Below are 17426 nucleotides of genomic sequence, written 5' to 3'. Positions count from 1 at the left end.
AGTGCAGGACCCTGCACTTATCCTTATTGAACCTCATCAGATTTCTTTTGGCCCAATCCTCCAATTTGTCTAGGTCCCTCTGTATCCTATCCCTGCCCTCCAGCATATCTACCACTCCTCCCAGTTTAGTATCCTCCGCAAATTTGCTGAGAGTGCAATCCACACCATCCTCCAGATCATTTATGAAGATATTGAACAAAACCGGCCCCAGGACCGACCCCTGGGGCACTCCACTTGACACCGGCTGCCAACTAGACATGGAGCCATTGATCACTACCCGTTGAGCCCGACAATCTAGCCAACTTTCTACCCACCTTATAGTGCATTCATCCAGCCCGTATTTCTTTAACTTGCTGACAAGAATACTGTGGGAGACCGTGTCAAAAGCTTTGCTAAAGTCAAGAAACAATACATCCACTGCTTTCCCTTCATTCACAGAACCAGTAATCTCATCATAGAAGGTGATTAGATTAGTCAGGCATGACCTTCCCTTGGTGAATCCATGCTGACTGTTCCTGATCACTTTCCTCTCATGTAAGTGCTCCAGGATTGATTCCTTGAGTTCATGTGTGATGTTCAGTTAAGGACAGAAGGAGTCATGATAAGAAGGATCTCTAAGCTGTCTCCACAGGAATCATGCCTTTCTTTTTAATTGACAAAAAAGAGCCCTCCCAAATGCAGACCTCTGCTTTATTTCCACATGAATTGGGCTTGTTTGCAATTCAACGTCCTTTTCTAAATGTGGAGAGATTTCCGTGTGGACACACACAAGGGAAAAGAGACAGCAGAAGCTGGGGCTTGCTGGTTTGACAGGCAGTGCTGGGAAGAAACTAAAATTTAGTGTGGGAGGGGGAAATTATTTGAGATATTATGACCCCCCTCCCCAGCAGAAGTAACTGTTAAGCTGTCTGAACCCAATTCTGCCCTCTGATGTGTGACTCAAAATCCGTGGAACCTTATGGCTACATCTGAGGGCCAAATTTAGTCTTCGATATTTTAGGCCTCCCCTGTTCAATAAAAAAATAGTTACCATAGAAACAGCCACATTGCAGAGTAGCCATTCTAACTCTTAAATACAGAACACCTTTGCTTTATCCCTCTGCCTGATGCAGATGGCATAAAATGCATCCAGGCAAATATTCCCTCACTCCCAGGTTCTAAGATTCTTCTGGATGGTGGAAACGTAGAAAGCAGAGCAAGAGTTAAAAAGACACTCACCTACGTACCTGTTACTGCCTTCAAGCAAAAGTAGAGGGTTAGGAACCTCCAGCCAACCCAATCTCTTTGCAGCCATTCACTAATGAATCCTCGCTATGTAATATGTATTATCCCCACTTTACAGATGGGAAAGTTGAGATGCACAGAAATTCCTGCCAAATTTTTTTAACTAGAGTGTCTAAAATGAGGCCCCCAAATCCATATTTAGGTATCTGGACTTTTAAGTAGCTGGACTTTTAAAATGTACTGAGCACTCACAGCGACTCATTTGAGCCAATTCTCCCCTCACCTCTAAAGGTGTAAATCAGGAGTAACTCTGCTGAAGTTAATGGGATACAGCAGAGTAAGTAAGGTCAGAAGAGGCCCACTAATGTCAATGGGAGCTGTGGGTGTTCAGCATCATTAGCAATCTAGTCCCTTATTTAGATGACTACATCTATAGTTAAGGGCCAGATTCTGCTCTCATTTATCTCATAAATCAGAGTAATTCCACTAAAGTCAATAGCTTTACTCCAAATTTACACCACTGTAACTGAGAGAAGAATCTGGTTCTAGGTGCACACTGTTAAACATCCCAGTCAGAAAACATGTGCACTAGTGACATGGCCAATGACATACAGCAAGTCAGTGTCAGAGACTGAACGCTGGCATTTCCCCGGGCCCAGTTCTATCAGCAGTACATTAGGCCACTCCACCTCATTAACCTCTGGCTGGCTGAGCCACCACTGATGTTCATTAGTAAAAGAAAAGGGTGTGTGTTAAAAAGCAAAACCAGGGGAGGGTGGGATAGACTATATGTGCAGTCATCATGCAGAATCTCACTCCAAGTCAGGAAGTTATGTTCTGCCATACATGAATTCCCTCCAGAATTTCACTTGTATTTTTCTTCATTGCTTACCCTGGACTGTTGTGTGGCGCTGCTGTACAAAGCCACAGGGCATCCCAGAGGTGGCTGCATTTTATCTGTCTAGGTACTTACATGGCTCTCATCCCCACGGCATCTGAGTGCCTCACAAATATTAATGCACTTAGGTAGGGACGTGTTATTATCCCCATCTGTAAGAACTGAGCCATAGAGAGGTTAAGAGACTTGTCCAAGGTTCCACAAGAAGCCTACAGCAGATGCAGGAACTGAAATCCAAATCTCTTGAGTCACAGTCCAGTGCCTTAGCTACAAAGCCAACCTTGCTCCTGGAAGGGGTGAAGGGTTGTAAGTTGATAAGGCACTTTAAGATAGTGTGATTAGCCATATTTAGGGCCCTACAAAATTCATGGCCACCTGGTCTTGTGTGTGCTTTTACCCTATACTATACAGATTTCACGGAGGAGACCAATGTTTCTCAAATTGGGGGTCCTGACCCAAAAGGGAGTTGCAGAGGGGTCGTAAGGTTATTTTAGGGGGGTCACGGTATTGCCACCTTACTTCTGCACTGCTGCCTTCAGAGCTGGGCAGCCAGAGAGCGGCAGCTGTTGGCCGGGCGCCCGGCTCTGAAGGCAGCGCCCTGCCAGCAGCAGTGCAGAAGTAAGGGTGGAAATGCCGTACCCTGCCACCCTTACCTCTGAGCTGCGGCCTTCAGAGCTGGGCAGCTGGAGAGCAGCAGCCGCTGACTGAGAGCCCAGCTCTACAGGCAGCAGCGCAGAAGTCAGGGTGGCAACACCAAACCCGGCCATCTTTACTTCTGCGCTGCTGGCGGTGGCTCTGCCTTCAGAGCTGGGCTCCCGGCCAGCAGCCACCGCTCTCCAGCCGCCCAGCTCTGAAGGCAGAGCCACCGCCAGCAGCCGCGCAGAAGTAAGGGTCGCCGTACCGCAAACCCCCCCGACAATAATCTTGCGACCCCCCCCCCACAAGTCCTTTTGGTAATTTTACAATTACAACACCGTGAAATTTCAGATTTAAATCACTGAAATCATGAAATCTACCTTTTTAAAAATCCCATGGCCGTGAAATTGACCAAAATGGACCGTGAATTTGGTAAGGCCCTAGCCATATTACATACAAAGGTAACGAGATTTAAGGAGCTGAGACAGAAGCGGATCAAATGTAAGGGATTAGCAGGGTGAGTCTATGCACAGCGTCTAGCAGCCATGCAAATAGCAGTCAGAAAGTTAAGGATCCCACCAGAAGGCTGATGAGAGTTATGGATGCGAAGGAACAGATGGAGTATAAAAACCCTGGCAGGCTGCAGCAAAATGGCGACGAGCAGGTTATTAAAGCACAGCATGCATCGCAAACGCCAGCCACGCAATCAGCGCTCGGGGAGCAGGGAAATGCTTACATGCAAGTTCGGCTTCCAAGTTAAACCAAAGCACGTCCGCTTTAACCAGCGGCAGCAGCACATGCCGTGCTATTATGGGAGTCTGAGAAGGAAAAACCTATTAAGGTCATCTAGTCCATCCCCTGCTTCCATCCAGGATTGTCCCCCTCCAGACCCTAAGCTGGGTCTCGCTTACTTTTCAACTTCTCAAGAAGAGCTGGTCAAAAAACCAAATTGAAATTATCATGAAAAATATTGGGATAATTTTGCACCTTTTTTGGAAGAAAAATGCCATAAAACTGGGGGAGGGGGAAAGGGGGGGGTTAAAAATAATATTCCCCCACTTTAAAAACATTTAAATTCTAACTAAAGGTGTCACTGAAATCCCAGATTTTGAATTTTTTCACCCAGCTCTCATCATAAGGGGTGGTGCTTCCACTCCTGGCCTTAGGAGAATCCTAAATGATCCTTTCTTAAAAGTTCATCCCATTACCCAAGGTATTGATTATTACCATTGCTGGGACAGTGGTAGCGTCCGAAGACCACAGTCAGAATCAGGGACCCACTGTGCTAGATGCCGCACAAACACATAGAAGCGGTGGTACCTGCCCCAGAGAACTGCCAATCTAACATGGAGCAAGTGAGTGTAACCAACCATTGGAAGGTATGGGGATAGAAGCCCAAAGGGAGCAGGAATAAGATCATCCAGTTACTGTGGTCCAGCTATGGGTATAATTTGATGAATCCAAATCATTTAAAAGTTTTAAATAAATTAATTCCAGCAGCCTGCTCCAACCTAAATAATCTCTCTCTCCTCCATGTTTAAATGCTTCTAGTGCTTTGCATCTGATGCTCATCCATCGTTTTAACCAAACTATACAGATTGGATGTGATTTTTAAAAGGGGCTTCATTTTTAGCACTCAAAAATTCATAGATTTTAAGGCCAGAAGGGACCGTACCTTTATGATCAACTAGCTTGACTTCCTGCATAACACAGATGGTAGAATTTCACCCAGTAATTCCTGCGTTAAAGCCAGTAACTTCCAGTTGAGCTAATGCATCTCCTTTTAAAATACATCCGGTCTTGATAAAAAGGGGGCAGATCCTACATTGGTATAAACTGTACACCAGCAGGGAGGGATCTGCCCCAAAGACTTCAAGTGATGGAGAACCCAACATATCCCTCGGCAAAACATTTCAGTGGCTAATTCGCATCACTGTTAGTAACGTGTGACTTGTTTCTTGTCTGAATTTGTCTAGCTTCAGCTTCCAGCTGTTGGATCTTGTTGTGTCTTTGTCTGCTAGATTAAAGAGCCAGCTACCAACCGGAATCTCCTCTTCAGACAGGTACTCAGACAATTTGCAGGCTGAGCGGTCAGCAAGCACAAATGAGGAAAGAACAATACTGGTGCTCTTGCCCCAAGTTACACATGGAGACTCTGAGGTACAAAGGGGTCAGATTATTTATTATTATTTGTATTAGCGCAGTGTCTAGGAGCTCTAGTCATGGACCAAGCCTCCACTGTGCTGGGGGTGTACACCCAGAGAATAAAAAGACAGTGCCTGCCCCAAGGAGCTTACAATCAAAGTATAACACAAGAGACCACAGATGGATACAGACAGGCAGATGGGGAGTACGAGAAAACAATGAGACGATACTGCTCAGCATGACAGTCACCGGTCTCTGCAGTCTAACTGTAGATGACATACCAAAGACAACAATCCAAGTTAAAGGCAAAGTGGCCAAGTCCCTGTCTATGCTTGATCTCACTAAACACACTGCCTGTAAAAACTGTAGGGTGGCTTTTCAAAGATGCCCAAGAGATTTAGGAGCACGAGCCTTGCACTCAAGCCAGTTTTGGGTAATTCACACAGGCAATTTTGAAAATCCCATCCTTCTTTGACATTTTCATCTGTTTCGGGGGTGTTGGTTTTCTAAAGGATCAGTATATTTTCCTACAGTAAAAAGAGGAACGTACTGTAGTGAAAACGTTATTAAAGCTTTTTTTGCAAAATATTTCTTCATACAGCCTGTTCTAGGCTTGGCTTGCCAAGCACTACGTTTAGTAGTAAAATACTCAGAATATTCCCTGGCAGTTATATCCGTTTCCTCCCAAAGGATCCCATAGCATTTTACAAACCATACGCAACATCTGTGCCAAATGACAGTACAAGACGCATGTAAAACATCACCAGATAGGAAAGGGTAATATTTTGCACCCTATTTGTAGTAGAGAAGCAGTGTTTCCTAGTGGATAAAACACTGCATAGGGGCGCTGGGACCAAGCTGCCCGCCCGGTGCTCCAGGGCTGGGAGACCTCTGGCGCCCTGGGGCTGGGGGGCCAGCAGCCACTGTGGGGGTGCTCTGGGCTCCAGCAGGCGAGGTGGGAGTGGAAGGGGAGGGGCAGAGGGGGAGGAGCCGAGGCTAGCCTCCCCCAACGAGTCGTTTACCCACCGCCCACATGTGCACAACGAAAACTGAAAAAGTAATTTAGACCCCAACCCTGCAAAGCACTTGAGCATATCCTTAACTTTATGCATTGACTTCAACTGGATTACCCGTGTGCTTAAAGTTAAAGACATGCTTAAGTGCTTTGCTGGATCAGAGTTGATGGAATATAATTACCCAAACCACAATTTACCAAGTACACCAGAGCAGTCACTTCCACTTTTGCAGAAATGCCCCCGGATCTTTAACAATAGCAAGATCTCTATTTTACAGCTCATTTAACAGCTGACAGCTATAGCACCACGGAGCCCTGTTGCACCGTGGGGAGGAATTAGTTCTCCTCCGACTTTCAGTGAAGAACGACACCTTCTGGATCACCACCACCACATTTTTGAGTATCTAAGGTTTTCCTTGAGGTCTCTTATCTAAGGAGCAGCCAAGTCAGACACTGCTTAGCTCACAGGAGCAGATGCACACATCATCAGCTGGGGCAGCTGCAGGCTTTTTTTAGTTCATGCCCAAGTCCTCACCAGCAGCAGGACATTCTCAAACCATGCAAACTCTGCGGTCTTATTGCTTAATTAAAAGATTCTTGTACCAGACATTTAGACAATGGGCCTGATCCTCCTCATCCTTACGCTGGTGTAAATCAGGAGTAACGCCAATGGAGTTATGCCAGTGTAAAAGCAATGTAGGAGAGGAGGATCAGGCTTGGTGTGTTTTGAATGAAGGAGTTCTGGACCTATTGGCTGAGTAAATGAAACGCAAGCTTTTGTCAGCCAGATTCATCTTGTCCTCATGCCCAGGTGTTATGAAATCCCAGCTCCACTGACCTGAATGGAAAAACTCCCCATTGATTTCAGAGGGGCCAGGATTTCAGACATTATTTTAAAATAATAGTAATAAAATAAAACCAAAGGAAAATAATAGAAAAGAAAGAATGAAGATAGGCTTCAAAATACTGCTCCTCCTGAAATCAATGGGAGTTCTGCAATTGACTCTCACAGAAGCAGAAATGGACCCACATCAGAACCTTAGGCCAGATCATCAGCTAGTCATCAGTGGAGTAACTTCACTGACGTAAGTGACTTCAACAGAGCTACTCTGACCTGGCCCCTTACAATCAAATGTTGCCTCTTCTCACCCCCAGTTTTGGAGACTGACATAAAATGAGACCCAGACATGAGTCTCTCTGGTTTTGCAAAGCAGATGCCTGACTGACGGTGGCATTTTCAAAGAAAAACAAAAACCACCCTGTGCTTCACTTATTTGCAACTGAAACGAGAAATGGGCCTGGAGCAGAAATATTTATCCAACCCCCGCACCACTGATGCCCAGAATCAGGGGCTTAGAGAAGACAGGGCTGACCTACACCTTACCCTGGGTTTGGTTTGATGAAACAAAACGCACCTGTGGTTTTTGCCCTTCTTTGTGTTCAGTCCCAAAGCAATGCTCATCTTAGTCAATTCACTGTGCTTTGCACTGCTCTGCATCCCAGCAATCTCCCACCACAAGGCACTTCAAAAGTGGGACTTACTGAATCTAAAAACACAGTCCTGATGCCATAATGAAAGTAAGCAGACATAAGTTTGTATGCTGAGAAGAGAGGATCCAACAGCCAGACGGAGTAAATTCAATAAAGTTTTTTTTGTGCCTTGCCAGGAATATTCTGCACTCTTTCATACATGGAATATGATCAGGAATAGAAATTAAGTATCAGCATCACATCTTTGTGGTCTAACCCTAGCACCACCATGTTTTGACCTTCAGACAGTTAAATGAAACAAAAAGTGTATAGTCAGAACCATTAGTAATATTGGCACAGTGACTGGACATCACCTTTGTGCAGACAGGCAACGTGAGGCCTATGCACCCCTGAAGTCCTGGTTATAGTCTCAAAATAGGGCATAAATGGGACTTCAATGAGCACTGGTGTTGTATTAGCCATTGGCCAGATGTGGATTTCACCCAAAGAGTTTTGAATAAAATTGTTCTAATTATAGTGCTTCTTAGTTGGACCACAGAGCCCTGAACACTTCCTGGGGAGTTGGCTGCAGCTGTCTCTGGAAAGTGAAAATAAAGGATGGGAGATTGAGCAGGCGGTGTGGTCTAGTGGGTAGAGCCTTGGACTCACAAGAGCTGGCTTCTATTCCTGGCTCTGTCACTGGCCTGCTGTGACATCTTTGGCAAGTCACATCCCCTCTCACTGCCTCAGTCTCTGATCTGTAAAATGGGGATAATTATACTGTGCTCCTTTGTAAAGTACCTGGAGATCTACCGATGAAAAGTGCTATATAAGAACTAGGTGTTATTGTCAGCAGAAAAGCACAAAGTGGCTGTCTTTCCTAGCAAATAAATAAAATATAAACCAGGGATTCCTTAAAGGGCACAGAATTATACAAATGAAGACTGGAAGGGACCTTAACAGGTCATCTAGTCCAGCCCTCTGCGCTGAGGCAGGACAAAGTAAACCTAGATCATCCCTGACAGGTGTTTGTCCAACTTGTTTTTAAAAACCTCCAGTGATGGGGATTCCACAACCTCTCTGGGAAGCTTATTCCAGTCCTTAACTACCCTTATATGTAGAAAGTTCTTCCTAACATCACCAACAGAGTAAAAGTCATCCCAGTGCAAGGGGCAGGCGCCACCCATCTTTAATTGCTTAGCACCCATGTAACCCCTATTTTGGGGACGCAGTAGGAAGTGAGTGGTGCACTGGTCTTGTACTGACTCGCTGCACAGTGGTGAATTTCACCCCCACAGAGAGTAATGACGAAACCTATATTTAAAATGTTGGCGAATAGGAGAGGGGGAAGCAGGGGAATATGCAATGATGAAGGAAGGGATGCAGCAGATTTGCTAGGAGATGCAGTGCACAGCTGCTAACAGGCTCCATGAGACAGTCTGACAAAATTCACTCAAACCAGTATGTTATCAGCTGAAGGAAGGCAAAATGAGGAGAGAGGGACTGGGTGGTCATGGCACAGATATGGCAGTACGACCATCTGGACTCTCTAGCCTATAACTTTCAGGCCTTCTGATTGCACCTATCACCAGCATACCTCTTCCACAGACTTAAAACAGCATTTTATCTCTATGTTCCAATCCTTCTATCTGAGCAATGGAACTAACAATGCTTCCCTCAGTGTTTGTGACGTACCTTTTGGTCTTCAGATGGAAGATACTCTTGAAATCCAGAGTATTACAATAATGGCACTAGTGGCACCAGTTTAGATCACCAAAAAAATTAATGCTGACTCAAGAGAGGGTGAGCACAAAATATTCTTTGCACGACATGTATGGCCGGCTATTAATCGCCCCTGCATGGTCTGATCTCGCTCTCATTAAAATCAATGGGATTTCTCCATTGACTTCTCTGGGAGCCGGATTGAACCTGGAATGTGCAATTTAGAATCATAGAATATCAGGGTTGGAAGGGACCTCAGGAGGTCATCTAGTCCAACCCCCTGCTCAAAGCAGGACCAATCCCCAACTAATCATCCCAGCCAGGGCTTTGTCAAGCCGGGCATTAACCTCTAAGGATGGAGATTCCACTACCTCCCTAAGGAACCCATCCCGCCTAGTGAAATAGTGTTTCCTAATATCTAACCTAGACCTCCCCCACTGCACCTTGAGACCATTGCTGCTTGGGATAAACACAATAGAAGAACAAAGTTTCTGAAAGGATTTTACCAACAGTAGGGTGAAATCTACCCCAGTGCAGAGGGCCAATACAAGGACTTTGAACCCCTGGTCGTACCGTGAGCCCTACTGGTCAACCCAACTAAAACATGATATTGCAGAACTGGAAGGAGTTCAGAGACAAGTGACAAGAATGATCCTAGGTTCCTGTGAAGAGAGGCTGACAGACTGGGACAGTTCGCCCAGACAACGGATAAGAGGGGACATGGTAAAATTATATACAGTTATGAATGGTCTAGAGAAGGTAGACAGGGCGCTTCTGTTCTCCCTGTTTCATTACACAACAAGAATGGGATCTTCTATTAAAGTAAAAGGTGGGAAATTCAAAACTGATAAAAACTGGAACTCACTGCCACAGGAAGTACCTGAGGCCAGGGATTTAAGAGACTGGATATTTATATGGCAAAATCAAGACTATCCAGAGTCATCATAATCACTGACAACAAAATTTTTGTAAGGGATTTTAAATCTTGTGCTTTGGGGCTGAAACCAATCTCTGACTATTGTAGACCAAGATGAGATAAGTGGGGGTGGGAGACAGACTGCAGGGTTCCTCCACCTTCCTTTGGTGCTGGAGACCGGATACTGGACTAGATGGACCTTGGGTCTGATCCAGTCTGGCAATTCCTATGTTCTTAAATCCCACTTAAACCCTACTTTGAAGACAGAAGTGGAACATAAGTGTTGTCTTTTGCACAGGCCTTACATAGCAACGTGCTTTAAAAAATGATGTGGGAGAAAACAATGCCAAGCACGCCCTACTCCTATAATAATTTTTGACTGTAAGGAGTCAATTTTCCAAATGGAAAATCTGCAGAACAACAAAACCCTTTTATTTCAGCTTATGCAACAATCTCACGTGTGACTTTTTTGCAGCATGACCTACTAGAGCATCGCTCTCCTAGCAGAGTTAAACACAAGATGCTATTCACTCCTTGATGTATTTATTCATTGGTGGCTCTGTAATTAAAGAATAAATGGATCTCTTTTACCTTGAATACTTCCATTGGAAGAGGAAATTTTGCTGCATCATTAAGGGATTTTTCCAGAGCGCATTTCCACTCAGATATATTCTTCAGAGAATAGATTTCTAAAACAACAACAAAAAAATCACATAATTGTTTAAGGATCAAACACTCCTGTAGCATGTTAATCTCATACACCATGTAATGGTACAATCCCAGTAAAACCAACAATGCAGTGTGTACCCCGTACTATGTAGTTCTGATAAAACCAGCAAAGAAGAATGACTCTATTAACACACAGAGCCAGGGAGTAACGTACTTTATTTCCTGAAGAAAAACAAACCAAAGCAAAAAAATGAACATTTTTCAGGTTTTTGTCAAAAAGCCAAAACTTGAATTTTGTTTTTGAAAACCAAAACTGAACTTGTTTTATGTTTGGCTGCCAAAAACTGATATTTTTGCTGTTTGGGGGTTTACAACCAAAAGCTGAAACATTTGGACAAAAAAATGGGAAATGTTCTCATAAACACTGCCCTCATTGTTAGTTGAAAAAGCACTTTTTGTTTAAAACAAAACAAAACAATAAAAATTTGCAACCAGCTCTGTACATAGACATACTTGTCAATATAACAATCAGAGTACAAGAGCAACCCAACAAATAGTATTCACAACTGAAGTACAGTCATTCTACAGCGGCTTCTTTAAATAGATTTAATATCATTAGTTATATTACCAAATCCTTTAGTGATTCATTCCAGTAAAATGCCTATGAATCATCTACTGTAGGGACAATACAAGTGATGGAGAATTTTATATTGGCTGTACTTCTGTTCTAGGAAACATATTGTGATCCAGCACACAAGTTATTGCAGAACATTCATCTCAAGCTCTTAAAGTTACGAGATAGACAGATAGAGTGCAACAATTATTAAAATGGAAATGACCAGAATAGGCCTGAATCCAGACAGGGAATAAACTAGGGAGTGCAATTCCAGTGGTGTCAGTCTAGTTTTTACACCAGTGCCGTATTTGGCTCAATTTTCATTTGAAATTCTGTGCTTATAACAGCCGCAAAGATTTACGGCAGCATCTTACAATTCTGAAGCAGAGAAGAAAAAAAAAAAGAAGGAATTGGCAAGCACAGTTTTCACCTAGCATTGAAGCTACAAGGGAATGTTATGCTCTGATCTCAGCAGATTTAAGACCTTATCAAAACAGGATTTGCAGAAATCACTCACTGGAAGTGGATGTATTTATACATCCACTATATCAAACTATCCAACTTCAGACAGACATCAAGGGTATGCATATGAATTTAAGTGCACTTAGAGGGACATAACCCTTTAGGGCTATATTTTTAATTCCTTGCCTGTCTGGATTTCAGTGAGAAACCACATTTTGATCCTCTGTTTAGAGTACAGATTGCGGCCAGAGTCCTCTGTACCAAGAGCACTTTTTAAGTGATTGTTACTCGGTGCGCCTGTTATGGCAGGTGTTCCTTTCCTTTCGGAAGCACAGCTCACTCTCGGGTGCGTTAATAAAATGACCCAGTCCTACCACCTAGCATGAACAGCCCTGTTGCCAAGGGGAATGCTCACATAGGTAAGATATATTCACACACACAGGATTCAGTCAAGCAAGGGGCAATGTGCTGTCTCAGACAGTCACAATCTGCCTCCAGGTCTCACCCTGCTCCAAGCCTATCTCTGGTGCAGCATACTTCCCTGGAAGAGCTGGTACACTGAGGGGAGTGAAGCCATGGCTCTGCCCACTCCCTGCCCCATTCCACCCACTCATGAGTAGGTAGGGCTGGGGGAATACACAGCAGCCCCACACAGGCTGCTTCCTGGTCTGCTGGTAGCATCCTGCCTGGGCTGTGATTCTGACCTGCCCCTAGGTCATGCTGTGCAAAGAATAGAGAGTCTCCTTTAGTCTCTCCCCTGCACTCGATTCCCAGCACATGAGAGGCAGCTGACACCTTTCAGGAACAGCCCCTTGAAGATTCGGGGCTGGATCATGGTCAGCCCCAGGAAGATACGCCATGTGCAGGAGAGAGACTTAGAGCCTCTTGCCTCTTGTGGTGCAGCATCACTGAACCTCGGGGCCTTCAGCCCTTCCCCACCCACCCACTGACGCAGAGCCAGCGGGGAACGAATGCTTCTCTGAAGCGGAGTTGCTGGGAGAGTGCAAGGACGCCAAGGGGTCTGGGCTCTGGTCTGGGGGGTGTTTGTGAAAAGGAAGGCTCTCTGGGCTTCTCCCTGCTTGGTCACTGTCCGGCCACCCCCGTCCGTTATTCTTTCCCAGCCATCTCATTTTATTTTCTGTTTGTTAAGCTCAGGCTAAGATGATTCTCCCTGCCCCTCCTCCAGCTGATCTGCGAAAGACAGCTGCCAGCTCACTACCCAATTCAGCAGCCTCTGGCCCAGGGAAGTGGGAGATTTCCCACTTGGCATAGGGATCAGCCTTCCCTACGGCCAGCAGCCACTGAGCGCTGAATTTCTGGATCCCTAAATCAGTGCTCTTAATCTTGAGGGATACACAGTTTGCAATCAGAGACCGGCACACAGTACACAACACTGTTACCATCTCAATCTTATTTTGAAGCTTATGATATTTCTTTCCTTACAGACCCCCATCCTGGAGGCATCTGATTACGTGGGAATTTAAGGGGGCGGGGGAGAGAAAAGGAATTTCTGGCTCCCATAGCTGCTGAGAAAAGCTTGAAAGGGAACCCTAAAGGCTCAAAAATCAGAAAACAAATACAAAAGAACCCAACCGTTACGATTGTTTTTTTAAATCTCAAGGGTTTTAAGCAAATCTTTTGATTTTGGGGAGGCGGATTCTAATTTTTAAACACTTGGGGTTGGCAACACTGCAGACACAGATTTATTGGGCCAGAACCTCGCTGGTGTAAGAGCTACAACATTACATCAGCTGAGGATCTGACCCCTGGTGTTTCCTTAGCTTCTTATTGTGTTTTATAAATTTACTAATGGCCTGCAATGTTTTATGTTCCCTACAGTGTCTGCAATGGAGCTAGGAGCAAGAGTAGGCGAGAGGCATTTATTATTCTTGCACCTGAGTACGTGAAAATCAGTTGCAATTTTTGGGGCATAATCAACGAGCCTCAAAAGATAAAGGCGCATCTACCAGTCGCAATAACCAGCAAGCGATATTATGAACGCATTTCATTAGATATAGGCAGTTAGGTTATGTTGGCAAGTTTATGGACACTAAATTGCAGTGTTAAAAGAGCATAAAGCATTTTCTTTAAGTGATAGTGTTGCAGACAATTGAACAAAGTGTGCCGTGTCAATTTGTGTTTCGGACAACAAGAAATAAGACATTAAAATGTCTGCCGATTCATCTTTAACTAGAAGTTCGCATGAAATGAGGCAAATCTGTCAAATCAAAATTTGGGGCCAGATTTCGAGCTGGTATCATTTCAATGGCGCTGTGCCAATTTACATCAGCTGAGCATCTGGTCCCAGGAATCCAAACTCATCCGGGGTCAGAGCCTCGTCCCATTCCAGCTCCTTTGTGCCAGATAAAGGGGCTTAAGGGGACCCTCAAACTCCTGATTCTAGCTGGGGAAGGATTTTATCCTAGTGCCGGCACTGTGACAGACAGCCGTAAGGGCCACCTTCTGAGGACACCCTTGCAAGCTTTGGCACAGAGGTCATGCCAGGGAAGGGGGTACGAGGAGCGTTTGGGGGTAGGCCTACCTGGATTCTGAGAAACACTGTGCTGGCAGCCATCACTTAAACAGGTCCCCAAGGCTATCCAAAGTTACGCTGGGGCCTTCTCCAGATCCAGGGCAGCCCAGGCTTGGGAGGGCACAAAGGTGGCGTAAAGTCACCTTTGCCCACCTCCCCCTGGGATGCGAGTTGTGCATTGCACCTCTAAGAAGCACAGTACAGACTCTCACTCCTGAAACGCAATGTAATAAACAGCCAGCCCACCTCTGAAATAGCCACCCAAGCTGGAGTGATATTCAACTGATATTCAACTTAGAAAAAACATGACCGATATTCAACTTAGAAAAAACACGGCATATTCACATAGGGAAATGAAGTTGATAGCCTGGAGGGACTGATCACAATGGCGAGACGTTGATTTACACCAGCTGAGGACCTGGGCTTGAGGACCTGATCCTGTGAGGTGACAGGCACCCTCACTTCTCATGGGGAGATAAGGGTGGCAGGCACCTCACAGGATCAGAAAGGATACGCATAGGTTGGCTAAGATAGTTGGGGGTGCCTACATCCAACACACCCAGAGGGTGTAAAGAGCAAGGACAGATGGAAGCCTGTGGGAAGGAACCAGGGAATAAAACTAGGAGTCCCATAATGACAGTAAAGGGACCGCTGAGAGGAACATGAGGGGAAACGCCCTGGCACTGATTTGGCTCTGGCACAATCTCCCAAGAAGATCCTCGCTTCAGCCCATCTGCACCTTCACTACATTCTTCACATTAGTTAACTGCCTTCCTGGGCTTGCCATGGGCTTTGCTGAACTGCCTAAGGGATGCAGTAGAGGAGATGGTCTCTTCAGGACCACAGCCCGATGAGGAGAGAAATCTCTTAGAAGATCCTGAGGAAAGGAGCTCTGGGCGTACGCCATAGGTACACTAACTCCTAGGAACCTGGCACCTTGGAAAAATTCACATGCCCTGCACACAGTGGGTGACATTCATCACTGCATAGAGAGCTCTAATTGGGACTTAAGTGGCCCATACCTGATGGCTGCCATCTTGACCACTGCAAAGAGAACTGAATTGGGAGCCGCCAAAGCTAAAAGCATCAGTTACTACAGTTTCAGCAAAAGCAGGAGCTGTAGAAGACTCCTATATTCTGTGGCTCATAAGAGATAGAAATCAGTAACACACACTCACTAGTGAGTGACACACAGACTTTCTGCTGGCCCTCTCTGCCCCTGGTGGAATTTCAGCCTGAATGTTTCAAGTTTTGTCTGTGGCCCAAAGTCTCCACTCACTGAGTGGCGGATGGCTGCCCACATGGCCATTGCTTGGCAGGGATCCTTAGGAAATACTCGCCCGCATACAACTGACTTTCTTCTCAGCTGAACGCCGATGCTCAGCAAGTACGAAATCAAATGTTGTGTGCACAATCTGCAGGCATTTATCTCCAATCTAGGAAATAATTTAACACGCGTAAAAGGAAATTATGCTGCCACATAAGGAATTACTTACTGGAAATTATATTCAATTTGTTGCAGCCTCCATTTTTCTCTCCCAGATTAATGGTGTCTATTTAGTAACAATACAATATCTCTAATGAGTCTTGTAATCCTTTGTTTCTAAGCTGGACATCGAGTGGCCAACAAACTGTACTGAGTATGAAGTGGGTCTACCAGCACCTTTGTCTCTGCTCTGCTCCAGAAGCAGAGCAAACAACATAAGATCAGGGACCTCTAAGGGGCTGGTCCACAATTATAAGACTAGAAGCCTAATCAGTTTCACATTGCCATTTGGCTTGTCCATAGAGTGGAGAGCATGACAGCTGGCAAAACAACTGGGGAATAGTAGGGATTAGGAGGGAACTAATCAGGAAAGAGCTGGACAGAGAGATAGGGACAGAAGCAAGGGCTTTGATTCTCCTCTCACACCAGTGTTACCCTGGTGTAACTCCACTGGAACAGAAGCTTAGCTGGTGTGACGCAACGTACCTCCATTGAAGCCACTGGATGCTATAATGAAGAGCTGGCTTGCTGGCTTCAATGGTCATTTCAGATTTACACTAGTGTGTCAGTCGCCCACGTAACAGTGGGGGGACGATGGGGAGAAAGCAAAGAGCAAGGCGAGAAGGAAAGAGAGCAGGAAAATGAGAGAGAGAGAGAGAGAGAGAATAAGAACAGTGAAAGAAAGCCAAATAACTAAGTTAGAGAAAAGAAAAAGAAAAAAAACAGACACTAAAAGGAGCCCAGAACAAAGGAAAGACAAGGAACGAGACAAACAAATATGAGAATGGAAGAAAAAAGCAGAAAGGACAGAGGTAACCACAACAGTCCCTACGTTGTGTTTACGGAGAATTAAGTTGGCCAGCAAGTCGTCAGAGACGAGCAATGAAAAGGTGGGGTTTTGTGACCCACAGACTACTACACAACACAAGGCTAGTCTACACGACACCAGCTCTGCTGACACAGCTATCCAAGCAGACCCCCCTCGTAGAGGTGCAGCATATGCTGACAGAAGGAGTTTTTCTGTTGGCATAGCAATATTCCCCTGCCTACCCCCCATGGTAGCACTCTTCTGTCAGTACAGCTACATTTACATGGTGGGGACGCTGGTAGTTTCTGGCATAGCTATGTCAGCTGGGGGGGAGGAGGGGGTTTCATATCTCTGACCAACATAGCTATGCTGACAAAAATTTGTAACACTGACCTGCATTAATGTGTTCACCCTGGTAACTGCTCTAATGATTTGCAACACAGAAGGAAAGCAGCATTAAAAATACCTTCACAGGGATAATCCCCACTCTCCCACACTCCACATTTATTGAAATCAACAGAAAGACTCCTTCTATTACACATGGGACAACTGAAGCCCGGAGAGGTTAAGTGACCTGTCCCCCGGGACAAAGGAAGAGTTAGGGGTAGAAGCCACATCTCCTGTGCCTTAACTCAGAAATCATCCTTACTCCTCAGGGGGAATTTTGCCTGCTCTGGGATCTCACTACAAGCCATAACTGGAGTTGAGGTAAACGTTTCGACGATGCTGAGTCAAGCTGCATGTAAACCTGCAGGCTGCTTTGTGACTTGGGGTAGAAAGCATAACGCTGCAAACGCGCTGACTTTGCGATGCCATGCAAAGTGTG

At 45.2% G+C, this 17426-nt stretch overlaps 1 protein-coding gene across 1 annotated transcript in view; it reads right to left on the bottom strand.

Annotated features, from left to right (window-relative positions):
* Nucleotides 1–17426, bottom strand: part of SFMBT2 (Scm like with four mbt domains 2) — a 193245-nt gene that overhangs the window by 78221 nt on the left and 97598 nt on the right. Inside the window, exon 7 of the mRNA XM_084636621.1 lies at nt 10618–10715. Within this exon, the coding sequence (XP_084492747.1) occupies nt 10618–10715 (98 nt within the window). The remainder of the gene's footprint in view (nt 1–10617; nt 10716–17426) is intronic.

Source organism: Lepidochelys olivacea, assembly GCF_965140295.1.
Source record: "Lepidochelys olivacea isolate rLepOli2 genome assembly, chromosome: 1".
Classification (NCBI taxonomy): domain Eukaryota; kingdom Metazoa; phylum Chordata; order Testudines; family Cheloniidae; genus Lepidochelys; species Lepidochelys olivacea.
Note: the sequence above shows the minus strand (reverse complement) of the source record. Positions and strands in the feature narration are given on the sequence as shown.